Source organism: Onychomys torridus, chromosome 1 (assembly GCF_903995425.1).
Source record: "Onychomys torridus chromosome 1, mOncTor1.1, whole genome shotgun sequence".
NCBI classification, from domain to species: Eukaryota; Metazoa; Chordata; class Mammalia; order Rodentia; family Cricetidae; genus Onychomys; species Onychomys torridus.
The window spans coordinates 48,727,828-48,746,056 of NC_050443.1; the positions used below are offsets into that span (position 1 = coordinate 48,727,828).

Genomic DNA, 18,229 nt, shown 5'->3' on the forward strand with positions numbered 1-18,229 from the left:
GTTTCATTGTTACTTCATAACTGTAATTTTAATACTGTTATGAATCGTAAATATCTGATATGCAGGATGTGCGACCCCAAGGGGGTTTTGATCTGCAGGTTGGGAACCACTGTTTTAGAGGGTCCCCATCACTTTGTGAGTGGTGGAGACCTGAAGCAGGCCTCCCTGACTTTGGAGAAGTCATGAACAGGCACATTTCAAAGGGAGAGAGCCCTTGGGCTCCATGCAAATGCCTGAGAATCTGTGTGTGAAGCTCTTGCATTTGTGGGTCTTTTTAAAGTTTGCACAGCGCTGGCTGTTGATAACATCTGTGGCTTGTAATGACCCTGGGAATTTGGAGATTTTTCTTTTCAGGCCCTTTGAGAGAAGAAGTTTGTGGGAAATGCCTTTTTCCCTGTTCTCAGTTACATGGGAAACCTTTGAAACTTGAACGATAGGATCATAATTCTTTCTGATGTGATCGGCCAGTCAGTCTGCACATGCCTGAAGTCTCTTTACTGGAGGGGATGAAATTGAATATGTCAACAAGGAAATGTTCTTTTGTAGGAAAAAAATGTTACTGGAGGTGGGAAATCATTGCATACGGCTCCAGGAATTTATTTTTCCTTCTAAAGGTTCATAATTTTCTTTTACCAGATGAATTTATAATGGATTCACCTGCCATCCACAGGAAAAATGATTTTCTTCCACTTCCACTTATCTGAAACAAAAACAAAACCTGGATGGATTGTGTATATAGAAATGTGAATACTTGGAGATGGGGAGGTGGGCCTGCTTTTCCACGTTGGAGGGCCAGAAAACTAGAGCCATAGTCTTGTTCCAGCTTGTTCTCATTAGCCACACATTACGTGATATAGTAGCAACAGCAATTTTATGGTGATCCAGTATTCCTGGGAAGGTGGAGAGCTAAACCAACCTGCGGAGGTGATGTTTGTTGAGTGCTGGTCTTTGGCAGGTTTTATGGCTCCCTCTAGTGGCCATAATCTTGCATTACAGCCCTGAAATGCAGCAGGCGCTTATCATTGCAAGATACTTATCTTTCCAACGATTGTCTTAAAAATTATGCTTGAGACTCATATCATGAAAGGGAGCTCACCCCTGACACTGCCTGGAGGGCCAGGACCTAGAGGCAGGATAGTCCAGAGACCTAGGATAGAAGCAAATAACAGGACTGGCAAAAAAAAAAAAAAATAAATACTCTGCTTCACTCATAGACTGGTGCCTAGCCCAATAGCCCAACAGTCATCAGAGAGGCTTCATTCAACAACCAATGGAAACATATGCAGAGACCCACAGACCAACATTAGGCAGAGCTTGGGGAATCAGGGAGGACTGTAGGACCCATCGGCGTCAAGGGCACCACAAGAAAATCTACAGAATCAACTAACCTGGACTCACAGAGACTGAACTGATAACCAGGGAGCCTACATGGGACTGACTAAAGACTCTGGGTATATGTTACAATTGTGTAGCTTGGTTTTCCTGTGGGACTCCTAACAGTGGGCACAGGGGCTGTCTCTGACTCTGATGCCTGCTTTTGGGACCCCTTTCTCCTACCCAGTTGCCTCATGGAGCTTTAATAGGAGAGGAGGTGCCTAGTCTCACTGCAACTGGATAGACCATGGCTGGCTGCTATCCATGGGAGGCCTGCCCTTTTCTAAAGAGAAACAGAGGAGAAGGAGTGGGAAGGGGAGGGGGTGAGGCGGGGGGAGCTGGGAGGAGAGGAGGGCGGGGAGACTGTGGTTCGGACGTAAAAAAAAAAAAAAAAACAACCTATGGGACATTAAGTGGTTAGGAATGAAATACAAGTAGCATTGATTTTTGCTAGCATGAATTATCTCCGAGCACATAAAAATATCAGGAGTGATAGAAACCCGAGGCTGTGCTAATCTGCTCCCTCCACCTGTCTGTTGTTTCATGCATTCTTTCATTGTTTCCTTTGATAACAGTTCACCGTGCAGGCAGGCACTTTCTCAGGCATTAGCAAGTCAGTGGATAAGGCTGATGAAGCTTCCGTGGTCATTTATAAACTATTAAGCCCATGGGCAGTATACTCCCGTATGACATAAAAAACTGTATTAGAGAGAGATAAAGAGAACTGAAGGGTTTTTTTTTTAAAATGCTTAGAATTAAATTTTTGTCAAACCAAATTTTGCTAATTTATACAGTTATATAAAACGTTTACAAATATACTTATGTAGATAACAACTGAGTGGTCTATTTATTGTGTAGTCAGAATGCATCACATACATATCTTCAGCTCAAATGCAAAAGCTGCACATATTTTTTTCCCCACAGAGAACTGACTCTTAAGACTCACACTGATTTCAGGGTGTGGGGTTGTGTACAGGACAGGGAAGTCACCCTTCCCAAATTTGTGTTGACTTGGTGGCCATTGGGTGCAGGACATTTAGTTAACTGTAAGTAATGGCAACAGTGAGCTTAGAGGATCTGAAAATACTCAGAAAAACAGATCCACCCCCCTTGCATCTGGGAAATGCTTACATAGAGCGACCATTCCAATATTTTTTGAGACAGAGACTCATATAGCTTAGGCTGGTCTCGAACTTGATGTGCTGCTGGAGAGGGCCTTGAACTTCTGGTCCTTTTGCCCCTCCTCTTGAATGCGGGATTCCAAGGGTGTACCACCACACATGGTTTATGTGATTCTGGGGACTGAAGCATTGTGCATGCTGAGCAGTCTCCTAGATGAGCTACATTGACAGTCCCCGAACAACTTGCCACTTTGTGTCCCCTTGACACCTTGCAGCTGTCCGAGGGGTGTGGGGGGTGTACTATAGCCAAAGCCAAAGTGGGGATCACGAGGATGGAGTGGAGCCTTGGCATCAGTGTGCCAGGAGGGGTCCTGAGTGTTGGATCTAGCTCCATTGCTTACCCTCTTCTCTTGTTTAGGGAGCACAGTGCACCCTGAAGTTTCCGAAGAGGACACAAACACTCCCAGGCAGACTTCTCAGGGTGATGGACCCACACTGTTCCATCATGGAGAAAGCCCTAAGGTACAGTGTGGAAGCACACAGCCTCCTGTCTCCCTAGCGACCACCTTGCTTTTTTTAGTGACTGCCTGGCAGCTCCTTGGACACCTGGGCTATGGGCTCTTCCTTGGCAGTGGGCCATGCTGATGCTGATTAATGCTGAAAATCTCCCTGTCTCGGGATGGAAGGAATGGGGTAATAAGTTGTTATAATTAGGCTTTTTGTGGTCCCCTTGCTCAGCTAGACAAGCATTCACGAAGCCAGAAGGAAGCTAGGAGACTGGACCTAATATTCTTAGAGAGTTAATGAAAATCTGAATTTGAAATTCAGCCACAGACCAGAACGAAAGCAAGGCAAATCCGCCTTACTCCTTCCCTCCTGCCTCCCCAGTCTGGCTGCCTGAAAGAGGACAATGGTATCAGGTCATTGTGTCCTCTAGAGTGACTGGAGTCTTGGAGGTGGGGGGAAGGAAGGTTACAGAGTCCTTTTTGGTGTCTTGGTGCTCAATATTTTGATAAGATTTGGAGTCTTCCCCGCAGCCAGCCCATGCACACACAAGGTCATCTCTCTCAAGTCCTTAAAGAGTCAACTCTAAAGTCTAACTCTTGTACATGAGAAGCGACACAGCTCATTCTATTAAGCAGATTATTGGTAGATAGCATATTCTACAGAGGCATACGGTATTCTGGTAAGTCTTGGATCAGCCTTGAAAGCCGTGCATGGGCAAGCATCAGCCCCAGCTACCTGGCAGAGAGAAACTCTTGTTTTCTTTGGCTTCCGCAGAAAGTTGGGCTAACTTAGGGCTCTGCCAGGGCTCCGAGCAGAGACTGTAGTAGTTAGCCTCTCTGGTCACTGAGTTTTAAAATTTCCATTTAGAGGAAGGAGTAGGAGTTCTGGAATATTCAAATGTATGCATGTGTGTCTGGGGATGTCTGCACACTCAAAGGCAGAGTGCCAACTTAAAAAATACATTGGCACCGGGTGATGTTGGCACATGCCCTTAATCGCAGCACTCAGGAAGCAGAGGCAGGCAGATCTCTGAGTTTGAGGCCAGCCTGGTCTACAAAGTGAGTTCCAGGACAACCAGGGATGCACAGAGAAACCCTGTCTTGAAAACATTAAAAAAAAAAAAAGAAAGAAAGAAAGAAAAGAAAAATTACATAGGCATATAAAAAAATCATACTCAGTGAGTTTTATTATGATATTTCTCAATATATGATGTATTTTTATTATAGACATTGTGCTGTTACCCTCTTTGTCTTCCCTTGTCCCCTCCCACCTGCCCTCTTCCTTCTCCTGACTGGTCTTCCTTTCATCTTCCTGCTACATGGCTGAAGAAAATGTCTCCCTCCCTCCCTTTATAAATCCTCAGGGAGGGGCAGGACCTCAGGAGCCCATCCCGAAGAGATCACAGGATGTCGAGAGCCCCAGTCTTCTGTAGGTTTGGTGCAGGTGCTCAGAGTTGCTGACTTCAAGAGAGCAATGGCTGTCTTGCCCAGAAGCCATCATCCTACTGCACTCCACCTCTTCTTCTTGTATTCTTTTCTGTGATGTTCCTGAGCCTTGGAGGGGTGGTAGGATGTCACATTGGAGGCTGAGCACACATCAGTCACTTATTCTCGGCCCTTTGACCGCTTGGGAGTCTCGGTAGTCAGCACTGACCACTGTAAGGTGAAGATTTTTCTGACCAAAGCCGACAGCAGCAGCGCCCTATGGGTATTTTAACAGGCACATCATGCCCATTTAGTAAGGCAACCACAGTGGCTTCCCCATGGGGACCTATGACCCACCCTGGCCATCGGCTCTTGAGCACACTTACAGTGCGAGATGTGAATTTGCTCCTGCAGGGCAGGCTTCACATCCAGTCATAAAGCAGATAGCCATAACAGACTTGGCACTATTACATCAGTGGACCCATCCAGGCTGGTCCATCAGCAGTGTAGCCTGCAGAGTCCCCAGCTAAGAATGACCACTGAGGACAGTTCTCCATGCCAGCCTGCGTCACATCTTTTGGCATCATACAGGGTGGCCAGCAGGGAAGAAGCTTCTAGTTCCAGCTTGATATCCTTTACTCTTCGGCCAGAACACATGGTGTCCTCATCAATAGGATCTTGTCCTGTAGTTCTGATGGGTAACCAGTCACAGTGCAATAACCTGTATTGTTCTGGAACCTCTGGGGCCTCTCTGTCCTATAACTCACGTGGAGTAGCCCATCAAGCCTAGCACCGGGGTTTTCATTTAATAACCCGTGGCTTCTGCAAGCAGAATTACTTACACAGGATAACCCCATTCGAGCTGGGCCTGGGATGCAGATCAGTTGGTAGAGTGTGTGCCTACAACACTTGAAGTTCTGTATAAACTGGGTATGGTTGTTCACACCTGGAAGCCCAATCCTGAGGAAGTAGAGACAGGAAGATCAGGTCATTCTTAGCTTCATGGAGAGTTCAAGGATAGCCTGGAGTGCATGAGACCCCATTGCAGGCAAGCAGGCAAGCAGGCAGCACACACAGTCCCAGCCACCTTTCAATGAATAGTTGTGCCTTGGTGTCTATGAAAGCTGGTTTCAGGACCCTCCCTGGATGCCATAAATTGGATGCTCAAGTCCCCCATGTAAAAAAAATGGTGTCTCTATTTGACTCATCATCCTATGCACTTGACATCATCTCTTGATGACGTGGGTACCCAGTGCAGTATACATATCACGTAAGTCATTGTTCAGTGCCGTAGAGGATAGTGACATGAGAAGTGTGGGCATGCCCAGTATGGCCTGAGCAGTTTTGGAGTATTGTGACTTGTGTTTAGTTGAATCTGTTCATCCCTCAAAGGCTGGGGCTGACCGCACGGCTTCTTGCTCTGCTCCGACCTTACTTAAGTCTTCTTGCCTGGGCTGCCCTTTGGGTCCATCCAGTAAATACGTGCATCCATGGCAAAATGTCATTTTCCCGTGGCTAGCTGGTATGTTCGGATATGGTTTATCCCCTTTAATCTCAGCATGAAGTGTGGGGACAAGCCAAGCCAGGTCACCCCAGGCCCTTAGTGTCTAGGACTATCCAGGATGACCCCATCACAGTGTTTGAGGTGGATGCCTTTGGCTTACTTTCTGATTTCAGGAGTGGGTCACTGCAGAACAGGAGACACAGGATGACCAAGAATGTGTCAAAGGAGAGGAGGAAGCTGGGATGCCCCTGAGACCTTCCTGGAATGAGACGGAGGAGAAGGGAGCCAAGAGGACAGTGGCCGTCGCTGGGCTGGTTGGTGAGCCATGGCGGAAGCGTGTGCGGCAAGCTACTAACTCCTCAGAGGTTCATCTGGCTTCACCAGGATCTGAGCCCGAGGGTTTGATGTGGCCCTGAATAATCTCTGGTGCTGGAGATGGTGTCCATGGGTCCCACCTGTCTCCACTCCCCTTGCAGGCTCTGGGATAAGGGGGTCTTGAAGAAGTGCTTGGGTAAGCCAAACACGCTCTGGGAACCACTTTTACAAGCCCACTGTTGGCAAATCCAAGACTCTGAAAGCTCACTTGTTAAAAGTAACATGGTTTCCGCTCCCCAGGAGTTTGGTAGGGAGGTGCAAGGGACCATGTGAAGGTCCTTAGTGGAAACGGGCTCGGAGACGGGCCGTGGTAGCCATCTATGACATGCATTCAGCCCTGTTGTAATGTCAGAACTCAATACCAGAGGTTTTCAGGGAGACAAGTTCCTTCTCTGGGGACTTGCCAGTCACTTCAGAACCTCTCGAGGGCAAGCACCAGGGCTGTATAATGTCCACTATGTCAGGGCAGATGGCACCCACTGTGGGCTCTGGGCTATTTCCGGCCCATTGTAGTGCCCATGCTGCCTTCAATGCTGGTGGGTTCAGCCATCTGGACTTGGGGTAGGATTTCTCCCAGAGAAGCTGGTCTGGTACTTTGTTCCCTGAATGGTCAAAGGACACATGCTGTGGGACCTTAGTTACTTATATAGTCATCAAAGCACCAGGCTCTCTGCTCATCCTCTATGTATGTACATACATACATACATGAATATATACATGCATACAACTCCCCTTTTCTCTCTCGCCTGTTTCCTTCACCCCTTCTCTTCCTCTCTCCCCTTCCTCTACCCATTTATCTGTCTCTCTGTCTATCTAATCTATATCTCTCTTCAGTCCCCCCAATTTGCCTCTATATCCTCTATCAATCTGTCCTTCCTTACTTCCATCTAACTCTCCATCTATCCATCTGTCCATCTGTCCATTCATCCACCTACCCATCCATTGGGCTTTCTGTTGGACAAGCTCTGTGCTGTGCCTGGGAGACTTAACTGAGGCTCGATTCCAGCCCCAGGGAGCTTCTTTGTCTGGAGGGCTGCTCTTGAGTGCCCACTGTGGTTCTCATCCCTCTCCTACTCACTGCAGACAGGGAGGGGCCAACTGTAAGGAGGCAATACTTGCAGCTCCCTTCAGGAAACCGTGAGGCCCCTGTTTGCATGTGGGATCTGTGAAGGAGACTCAGACCACAGAAGTGGACTGAGCAACTTAGAGGCGCTCTGCATGGGACCCCATGCATCCTTTAACACGTGGTTTGTGTGCTGTGAAGATTTTGTATTTTCTGTTTATATGAGAATTAAGTCATAAGTATCTCTGGGATTTAATAAAATTATTATTCAATAAAACCATCTATGTATTAATAGTTTCATTTTAAGACTTTCAAGGTGACCACAGAGTTACGGGAGGGTCTCTGGCTCAGAGCAGCACCCACCTTGATGGTGGCACAGTGGATACCAGCACTGAGGCTGGTGCCGGGCACCTTCTGTGCAGGGTACCTAAGGAGCTCTTGCTTGTGTTAATGTGTGGTGAGCTGGTTTATGCAAGATCATCAATTCTGCTTATTACTCAGTTTCTCTATGGACTTGCCTCCCCCACCCACTTTGAGACAGGGGCTTGCTGTGTAACCCAGGCTGCACAAACTTGCCATCTTAGTCTCCATAGTGCTGGGACAACAGTGCCTGGAGTGTTCCTCTTATTTTTAAACAGCTGTTGCTAATATCATTTATAAACTGTACAAGTGCTGTTCAGGGTTCTTCAGCCCCTGCTCCAAACAGTTTCCCAAAGAAGCCTGGTGTGCACTGGCACCCTCTCCCTTTGCACTGTGTTTCCATCCCTAGGTATACTTGGGATGGCATCACCATCCATCCACATTCTCTGGTTACAGACGTGCCTGCTCTGAACATGTCACCTAATTGGAATCATATCTTAGCTGTCATTGGCAGCTGAATTTCTTCACTCAGCATGACAATATTCAGAGGACTAGCTACATTACAGCATGTATCAGCACTCATTTCTTTTTTCATGGCTGAATAATATTCCACTCCATGGATGTATGGTGTTGTATTTGTTCATCCACCTCCCAGCTGAGGGGCTTTGGGACTGCGTTCTAGCTTTGGCTGGAATGATAATATTAAGATTATTGCTTCTAATTTGCAGTTCCCCGATTGCCAAGGAAATTGGGAACTTTTTAGAATATTTATTGGTCATTTATGTTTCTTCTTTTGAGAACTGTTGGTTCGGTTCATTGGCCCAATTGGTCTGGTGACTTTTATTGGTGTTTAATATTTGCAGTTTTTTTGTATATCATATATACTATTCCTCTGTATTACCGTTGATTTTAATGCCAACTTGTCATAAGTTACAATCAAAGGGAATCTCACCTGAAGAAGTGTCTGCCCTGATTGATGTGGCAAGATCTATCTTGATTGTGGGTGGCACCTTCCAGTACCAGCCCAGATGAAAAGGGTGTGGAGGAAAGAAGCTCATCTGCATCTACTCATGTGGCCTCCCCCTGTGGCTGAGTGGATTTGCCCATTGCTGTTGCTGCTGCTGCTAATTCCATTGTGATCAGCAGAACAAGTGTTTCCAGGCTTTCACTGTGGACTAAGGCCCAATGTCTCCCCAGGAACCTTCAGGCTCCAGCACCAGATTGGGCATTGGGTTTATTGAGGCACCGAGCCTTGTGGACTGAGAAACTACCAGCCCTCTTTCAATGAGAGACAGCCATTGTGGGACTCTACTGCTGAGGCACCAGCCTCAAGGACTGAGTAACTACTGGGTTCTCAGCTCTCTTGGCTGTTGTTTCTACCCAGAGCTGACCTACTAACTTATTCTGTCTGCCATCTGTCTGTCTCTCTGCCTATCTGTCTGTCTGTCTGTCTGTCTCTCATCTGTCTTTATCTATCTAACTGTGTGGTGGTTTGAATGAGAAGTCCCCCCTACCCCCATAGACTCATATATTTGAATGATAGGTCTCCAGTTAGTGGAACTGTTTCAGAAGGATTAGGATATGTGGCCTTGCTGGGATAGGTGGGCTTTGTTGGAGGAAATGTGTCACTGGGGATGAGGTAGGTGGGATTTGAAGTTTCAAAAGTCCATATCAAGCCTAGTCAGTCTCTCTCTCTCTCTCTCTCTCTCTCTCTCTCTCTCTCTCTCTCCCTCCCTGATGCCTGTGGATCAGGATATAAAGCTCTCAGCTACTTCTCCAGTGTCATGCCTGCCTACCTTGCCCTCCAACTCCTCACCATGATGGTGCTGAAACTATAAGCTAGCTCCCAAATAAATGCTTTGTTGTATAAGTTGTCTTGGTCATGGTGTCTCCTCACAGCAATAGAACAATAAGACAGCAGTTGGTACCAGGAGGGGGGTATTGCTGTGACAAGCCTGATCATGCTGTTTGTTGTAGGAATATGGAAGACTTTGGGACTTCAAACTAGAAAAGTGGTTGGATGCGTTAAGCATGGCCTAATGGACCATCTTGTAGAAGCATGGAGGACAGTAGTGCTGAGGATGTTGTGAACTATGTAGGCCCATCTCAGCAAGTTTCTGAGGGGAAGAAATATTAGCAAGTAGCCTAGAGATAATTTTTTGTGGTATTTTGGCCAAGAACACAGCTGCTTTTTGTTCTTGTTTTAAAAATCTGCCTGAGCATAGTTGGAGAGTTTTGTATTAATATGCTTGACAGAGGAGATTTCAAGATAGTCTAGTATTGACTGTATCATGTGATAATTAGTGACCACTCTTATGCAATCTACAATGAAAAAGAGCAAGCAGGGTAAAGAGAAACACAAAATACACAGTTTGAGGGGAAAAAGAACACCAGGAAATGTGATGTGGGAGCCAAGTTCTGTGCTCCAGGATTTTAAAGAAAGGCTTGTTTCAGAATGGAATAGAAGGAGTGATAGCCTCAGCGCAGGACCCACCCTGCTAATCCTGCAACCTGTGAAAGCAAAGTCCTGAGAGGTCTCATAGGCTTACATGTGGTGGCATTGTGTTGCCCAAAATATTGTGCACCCTAATAAACTTATCTGAGTCAGAGAACAGGACAGCCACTAGATACAGAGGCTAGAAAATGGTGGCACTCACACCTTTAATCCTAGCATTCCAGAGGCAGAAATCCCTCTGGATCTCTGTGAGTTCAAGGCCACATTGGAAACAGCCAGACATGGTGACACACAATTTAATCCCAAGAAGTGAGCCTTTAATCCCAGGGAATGATGGCAGGAAGCTTAAAGATATATAAGGCATAAAGATCAGAAACTAGAAGCATTTGGCTGGTTAAGCTTTCAGGCTTTCGAGGAGTTCAGCTGAGATTCATTCGGGATGAGGACTGAGAGGCTTCCAGTCTGAGAAAACAGGTTCAGCTGAGGAACTGGCAAGGTGAGGTAGCTGTGGCTTGTTCTGATCTTCCAGCATTCACCCCAATAACTGGCCTCAGGTTTGATTTTATTAATAAGACCATTTAAGATTCCTGCTACACTTAAACAACCACAGAGAGTTTATGCAAATGAAATGAAAGGAGGAAGGTTGTAGCCCCAGTAAGCAGAAGAGCTTGGCAGCTTTGGCCACAAAGCTTTCTAGTCCTTTATTGTAGTTAGAGTTTTCCTGCCTGGCCCAGAGTCAGGACAAATCTCTCTCACCCGCCAGGCCCATAGACACTCAGAACCAACCAAGTAAACACATAGAAACTTACATTGTTTAGAAACTGTAAGGCCGTGGCAGGCTTCTTGTTATCTACTTCTTCTATCTTAAATTAACCCATTTCTATTAATCTATACTTTGCCATGTGGCTCGTGGCTTACCAGTACCTTACATCTTCCTTGTCATGGCTGTGGCTGGCAGTATCTCTCTGCCCCAGCCTTCCACCTCTCAGAATTCTCTCTCTTGTCCCACCTATATTTCCTGCCTGGCCACTGGCCAAACAGCATTTTATTTATACAGAGCGATATCCATAGCACTTCCCCTTTTCTTTTTAGAGGCTGTGGAACCTTCCTCTGTGGTTAAAGAAACCTACAGAGGTCAGGTGTGAGACAGGGCTGTCCCTGTATGGAGACGGGTAGAGATGATTGTGTGAAGCTGTAAAGGCAATGTCTGGACTCCCAAGATGCTGGAGATGCCAGAGCTGTGGAATACCAGCCAAGCAGAGCTGCTAACAGAGTGGAACCAGCCCAAGAGAGAGAAGTGTGATGTCGACAATGAGTCTGGAAGGGGTTGGAAATCTGAAGGGCATTTTGACATCATATGTGAAGAGGCAGAGTTTGGAGTTTGCCCAGCTGGGTTTCAGTCTTGCTGTGGTCCAGTATTTCCTCACAATGTCCCCCTTCCCTCCCTTTTGAAATGATAATATATTCTGTGCCTTTGTATATTGGAAGTATGTAATTTGCTTTTTTGATTTTGTAGGAGATTACAGATAAGAGATTGCCTCGAATCTCAGAAGAGACTTTGGACTTTAAAACATTGTTGAGACTAGAAGACTCAACAATGTGGACTTTTGAACTTGGACTAAATGTATTTTGCATTATGACATGACTATTAGCCTATGGGGGAGCAGAATGTTGTGGTTTGAATAGGCTTGGCCCCATAGGCTCATTTGTTTGAATGCTTGGTCCATAGTTATAGGAACTGTTTGGGAAGGATTATGAGGTGTGGCCTTGTTGGAGGAGGTATGTCACTAGGGTGGGCTTTCAGGTTTCAAAAGCCTGTGCCAGGCCCAGTCCCTCTACCTTCTATTTTTTCATTAGGATGTAGCTCTCAGTTACTTCTCCAGCACCATGTCTGCCTCCTTGTTCCCAGCCATAATGATAATGAACTAATCTGTAATTGGGAGCTGTAAGAAGCCCCTGCAATTAAATGCTTTCTTTCTCCTATAGATTGCCTTGGTCATGGTGTCTCTTCACAGCAATAGAACCTAATTAAGATGGTGTACATACAACACACAAATCACATCCTATTGCTTCTGTTCTTTTTGAGGACCCTGACTTACACATTCTGCTTACAGGAGACAATCTGAATGTTCAAATTTTCAGTTTTCTTTGTAGAGTGTTCCTTATCTATAGCTGGAAAGTGCCTCTTCCTCCCAAACCTGGGGTAGGCAGTGGAACCCAGGACCTCACAAATATCTAGCCAAGTGCTCTGCTACCCAGTCCTGCAGATGGAAGCTTTAAATTAGGTCCTTGAGCTTTCATTTGAGAAGCTGTGTATATTAGTGTTCTCTAGAGAAACAAAACTTATAGAATGAATCTCTCTCTATATATAGAAAGGACATTTATTAGAATGACTCATAGGCTATGGTCCTGCTAATCCAACAATAACTGCCTATGAACAGAAGGTCTAAGAGTCCAGTACTTGTTCAGTTCATGAGTCTGGCTGTCTCAGCTGTGTATGATGGAATCCTGAAGATGTAGGTTCTAATGCTAATAAAGGAATGGGCTTGTCAGTGAGAGTGAGAGCAAGTAGGCAAAAAGAAAGCACCCTTCTTCCACGTCCTTATATATAGGTTTCCATCAGAAAGTGTGTCCTAGATTAGAAGTTGCTCTTCCTACCTCAAAAGATTTGGATTAAAGATATGTCTTCCCATTTCAAAGATCAGGATTAGAAATGGATCTTCCCACTTCAAATTAAGCAGAAGCCCTTCCCAGGTGTGCCTCTCCATTTTTGGGTTTTGGTTAATTCCAGATGTAGTCAAGTTGACAACCAAGAGTAGCCATCACACTGGGAGATACATGTTTTCATTGTTGGCTCATCCTCTTTGGCGCCTCCATTTCAGGGCACAAACTATCGCTGTGGGAGAGGGAGAGAAGGCAGTGGCTGCTGTCCTGAGCTTCAACCACCCCACAGTCACAAGAACCAGTCTCAGACTGTCCAAGCTGAGCCTCTGGGCAGGGAGAAGCCCTGGGTCAGCTGCACACAAGGTATCGGGATAGAGTAATTTCCTTCCATGCCAGAATAATCCTGTAAGTGACCAGAGCGATCAAGGTTCTTCTGTGAAGGTTCAAGGGCTGCTTAACGGAATTGGCTAATCCTTATAACATCATTTCCATCAGACAAGTCCCCTTTACATTTCTTTGGGGCTCTTCACAATGAGCAGACAGTTTCTCTGGGAGCTGGTAAGCACCAGGACTCTAGCTTGTGGAAAGCCTTAGTAATACTGGAAATGCAAAATAAGACCAGGATGGGTTGCCCCTACCCCCACCACATACAGTACAGTGGCCATGACTGCCCAGTGCCAGGCCTCAGAAGTGGCACTCAGGGATGTTCTGGGAAGTGGAGATAGGGAGTTGATAAGCATCTCTATGATGCTTCATTTAAAACATGAAAAAAAACCCACTTAGGATTTCTCTCTTTGTCTGTTTTTGATCTTGCTATGTAGCCCTACTTGGTCTTGTACCAGCCAACCTCCTGCCTCAGTTTACCGAATGCTGGAGAGGGGGTGCTGCAGCTCTGACCCAGGACCTTCTACATGGTAGACCATGGTCAGTTACTGAGCTACATCCCAGCCCCAGAAAATAATAAAGTGTCATTTTAAACTGACTGAAGGCTTAAAAAGTTTGATAAAAGTTGTTCCATATGTCTCTAGATGTGTCTGTGTCCCCCTGCCTTGTGTAGTACAAGATTCCTTCAGTCCTGGTGACAGTCTAAAGGTGAACAGGGGAGAAAGTGTGTCATACCAGATTTTGAGTCCAAAGACCTGGCCCATTGCCTTTTGATGGATAATATTGAGCATGACACTGTGCAGTTCCAAGCCTTGTGGCCCTGGTGGACATGTATGGACCAACAGCCCCAGAAAAGTCCTCTGAGTGCTCAGGGGCTGATGCTGGGACAGAAGCCTTTAGTTGGTAAATGGTAAATGTGCCACCTCATTTCTACCAGTATAGTCGGCCCTTCATTTACAGGCTCCCATCTGTGGATTCAGCAACTCACAGAATGTATGCCTTAAAACATTGCCGGTGTCACCAAGCATGAAAGCCCACTTTCCCAGGTCGTTATCCCTGCCAGTCCCAATGGTATACAGTTTAACAACTATTCACACATCAGGTACTGTGTGCCATCTACAGATGGCCGAGCCTTGAGGGAGGGTCTGTGCAAGTTCTTTGCCCATATGTCATTTTCTACAAAACACTGGAGAATCTCAGTTCCTGGCATGGCGGTGCTGCCCTAGGACCTATCCCTACGGGATTCCAAAGGGTGTCTGTGTTTAGTTCCGACCCACACAGTTTACACTCAGGCGTGAATAAATCAGGACTAGATCTTCATACACCATGCTTCACCATGCTCATCTTTGTTCCAAACTCTGCCAAATGGCAGAGAATCAAGTCCAGGTGATTCCTCACACCTTCCAGTGACTCCTCCAAACAGGACCGCACTTCTTTCTTCCTGCAGTCTACCTGAAGAGCAGAGGCTTGGCCATGCCGAAACTGCCGCACACTGGCAGCATCTCCACGTTTGTCCCATCGTTGTTTCTGGGCTCACATTCCCGGCCATGCTGGTCGCAGGAGCTGAGCTGGTGGCCTTTCCTACTTGGGCTCTGCCTGTGACCCAGTTGGCACCAACTAATCCTCCCCACTCCCCAACCATGAAGTCACGTTGTGACTTTGTGGGTTTTTTTCTTCCCGTTTGTCTGTTCTGCTCTGGGTCTCAGGCCGCTTTTGGGGTGGTGCTGTCTTCTTAGAGGACTTCAGGGAAGCTGCTGCTAGCTGAGCACCTGATACCCTGCACACAGAGAGCCTCAGGAGCTCTAACCATGTAGTCCAACCCTGGAACAAGGGCAAGGCTCAAGTGGCATCTTACAGATGACCGTGGGATGCCCCATGCTGGAGACTGCCTTTCGTATAGCACCATCTGACTGCTTTCACTGATAAGAACCCTTAGACGTCTCTGCCCGCCCTAGCGAAGGCTCGGGAGGTCTCCTGGAAAAGTCAGAAGCAGAGAGCAGCATTTGAATCGCATTTTCCTCCAAGCACCAGTTACCAGACAGAGAGGGGCTTGACCGCTCCTTCAAAAACCAAGCAGTGCACGCATGCGCTTCTACATTCCGGAAGCAATACCTGAAGTTGCCACACGATGGCAGCCTCGCACAAACCAAGGCAACCCGGGCATGCTCTAGGGCTCTGACCTACATCTTCCAAAATCCCAGGAGACCTTTTCCACCCTTCCCCATCCCGGCACGCATACTTAATAACACCATGGACTCCCCCAGGGAAAGAAAGAGAGCGCGCCTGCGTGTCTGCGTGTGGTGCAACAGAGCGCATTTGTCTTTTAAAGGGGCTAGGCTGGGCCATCCCGTTTCCCAAATTTGAGTGATGTGACTTCCCAACATGGCCCTCCTCCGTCTCCTTTTTCCTCTTTTCTCTTTCCTCCCGCTTGCTTGCTTCCCCCCCTCCCCCTCTGATAAAAAGGTTAAACATGCATCAGGAGTACAGACTTCACAGTTCTGTCTTGTTGTCACTACCCTTATAAACTTGATAAATAAATGAATTCCTTCACAACCGCCCCCCCCCCCCCAGCGCAGGAGGCGCCCCCTGTGGGGTGGCTGGGAGGCCACTTGCTCCTCCATCCCTGACTTGGATGTGCACAGTTGAGGGACCCTTCCTGTTCCTCATGCCGCTCCCTCCAGTTCGCCTGTTCGCGTCTCTCCTCTGCACATCCTGCACAGCCCTGGCAGCTTCCAGTGGGAAAGGAAACTGTAGTCAGAGAGGTTCAGCACCCCTCCGTGAGTTGGTTCAGTGTTCTTTTCTCACTGGACGGTCAGTTTGGATACACATTTGCTTTTATTTTTTAAATTTTTAAAAATTTTAATGTGGCCTGGCTTTTTTTTTTTCCTCAGCTGCTCGTCCCTTTGTGAGCCACCCTGTGGTTGCTAGGAATTGAACTCAGGACCTCTGGAAGGGCAGCCAGTGAGTGCTCTTAACCACTGAGCCATCTCTCCAGCCAGTGTCATCCCTTTGTACAGCAGTGCTTCTCTTGCAGGACTGACTGGGAAGCTGAAGGTGTATGGGTGTATGTCTAGTAACTGGGGATACCCGGGTCATAGCGGCTTAGGACGATGCATCTGGTAACAATGTGCCCAAGATCTTACCACCCACTGTGTACCCTGTGCCTCCCGGACTCTCACTTTGAGATAAGGGTGCTTTTGCCCTATTCAAGTTCAACTCATGCGGGTCTTCTTTCCACAGGACTTTCCCTTCATGGACCAGTTGCTAAGCTGAGGGCTAGCACACAGACTCTTGGGCATGGTGGACATGTTGCCTGCCTCCCCACCTTGAGCTTTCTGGCTAGTGCAGCATCAGCCTCTACAAGAAGCAATAAGAGGTCTTGGAGCCCTAGCTCTACCCTTGTGTTGACAGTGAGTATTCCAACATACATGCGGTCTCAAAGCACGCTGATGGTTCTGATGTCAATGGACCTGCAGAGTGAGGACAGAAGACAGAGAAAATGGTCCCTCTGTTGTTCCTTATCTGGCTGCCGTCTGTTCTGCTCCAGTACTAGAGGGCGGATCAGAGGTAACGAGTCCAGATAGGGTGGTCAGCCCAGATTAGGAACCCCATGAAGCTAGGTCAGGGCTCAAAGCCAGTTACAAGCTTGGGTAGACAGGAACACTTGCATCCTGTCAAATCTGGTGGTCTTCTTGGCATGCATCCTTTCAGGACATGCCTATGGTGGGTGGGCTGGGCATAACCTGGTAAGTTTCCCAGCCAGAGTTCCTGTTGACTGCTGTGTACAGGGTCAGAGCTGGGTATCCCAGGCTGCTCTGGGACTCTGAGTGGGAACTGGGATCCTTGGGGTGGCCTCCACGTAGTGTGGTGGGGATCTGCCTCTGCATGTTCTTGAAGGTCTCTTCGGCTTCAGAAGCTGGTGGCTCCTGGCTTCCTATGGAGACTAGCCCCAGGCACACATCTGAACAGTGGCTAAACGGCATGATAATGGTGTTTAAAAAAGACAGGTGGGGCTGTGCTCAGCCTAGGACTGCCTGGCTGTCTGGGGCCCTGTGCCACCTGGCTTCTGTGTCCATCACTGACCCAGCATCAATCAGAGAAGGAGATGCTGGAAGCCACGGAGGATACTATGAATCTGGCATCAGACCACATCTCAGCAAGCTTGGGCTAAGGATGCAGTGGCCAGGCAGTGGTCTCATGATGGAAGAACACAGCAGACTGTAAAAACATCAGTTATAGTACATGCAGGAATCACAAAACACAAGGTGTAGGCTAGCATAGGAACATGTCATCTGTGCTCTGGGATGATCTAGCCTAGAAGTGGGGTACTTTTGAGTGGCAATCCGTGTTAAACCCAGTGGTTCTACATTTACTCTGAGGCAAACCTTTATTTGAGACCAGAGGCATGGGTTTTGATTGGTAGTGGCCTCGGGAAGTGGTTGGCTTTGTAAATGTATCGGGGTAAGCTGACTTAAGAAAAGGTAGAGACAGAGACTGAACACGAGAGTGTAGCACCCTGAAACAGTGACTTGGAAATGAATCTGTGTTGGAGGTGACAAAAAAGCCTTAAGCTATCAGGAAGCCTCAGTCTCAGAGCAGTGACATGCCTGCAGGGACCTTAGAGAAATGGTGTCTGGGAGGGCGTTTTAGCCTCCGACTTCTTTCCTTCCTTAGATCTGTGACCTCTTTCTCTAGATTAGGCTTCCTCTCTGGCTCTGCAGTTTCCAGGGCAGGTGACCTTCCTTAAAGGGTCAGGGATTTATCTCCCTCTGAGCCTTGCTCTCCTTGTCTGTAAAACCTGCACTGACAGAAGATGGGATGTCACCCTGGGATGTCAGGTGGTTTCATGAGCTGAAGGAAGTTGAGCTTTGCCAGCCAAAAAGCATGGGCAGCTGTGTGCACTGGGCAGTGCAGAGGACAGTGTGAGCACCATCAACGTCCAGCATCTGTGTTTTCTTCCAGCAGTGGTCCTGGATGTTTGCCTGATCGTCCCCTGCA

At 47.3% G+C, this 18,229-nt stretch overlaps 1 protein-coding gene across 1 annotated transcript in view; it reads left to right on the forward strand.

Moving 5' to 3' along the window:
* Nucleotides 1-7,028, forward strand: part of Fam169b (family with sequence similarity 169 member B) — a 60,217-nt gene extending 53,189 nt beyond the window's left edge. The window contains exons 8-9 of the mRNA XM_036169454.1: nt 2,914-3,017; nt 6,104-7,028. Coding sequence (XP_036025347.1) covers nt 2,914-3,017; nt 6,104-6,346 — 347 coding nt within the window. The 3' untranslated portion in view covers nt 6,347-7,028. The remainder of the gene's footprint in view (nt 1-2,913; nt 3,018-6,103) is intronic.
* Nucleotides 7,029-18,229: the final 11,201 nt, after the last annotated feature.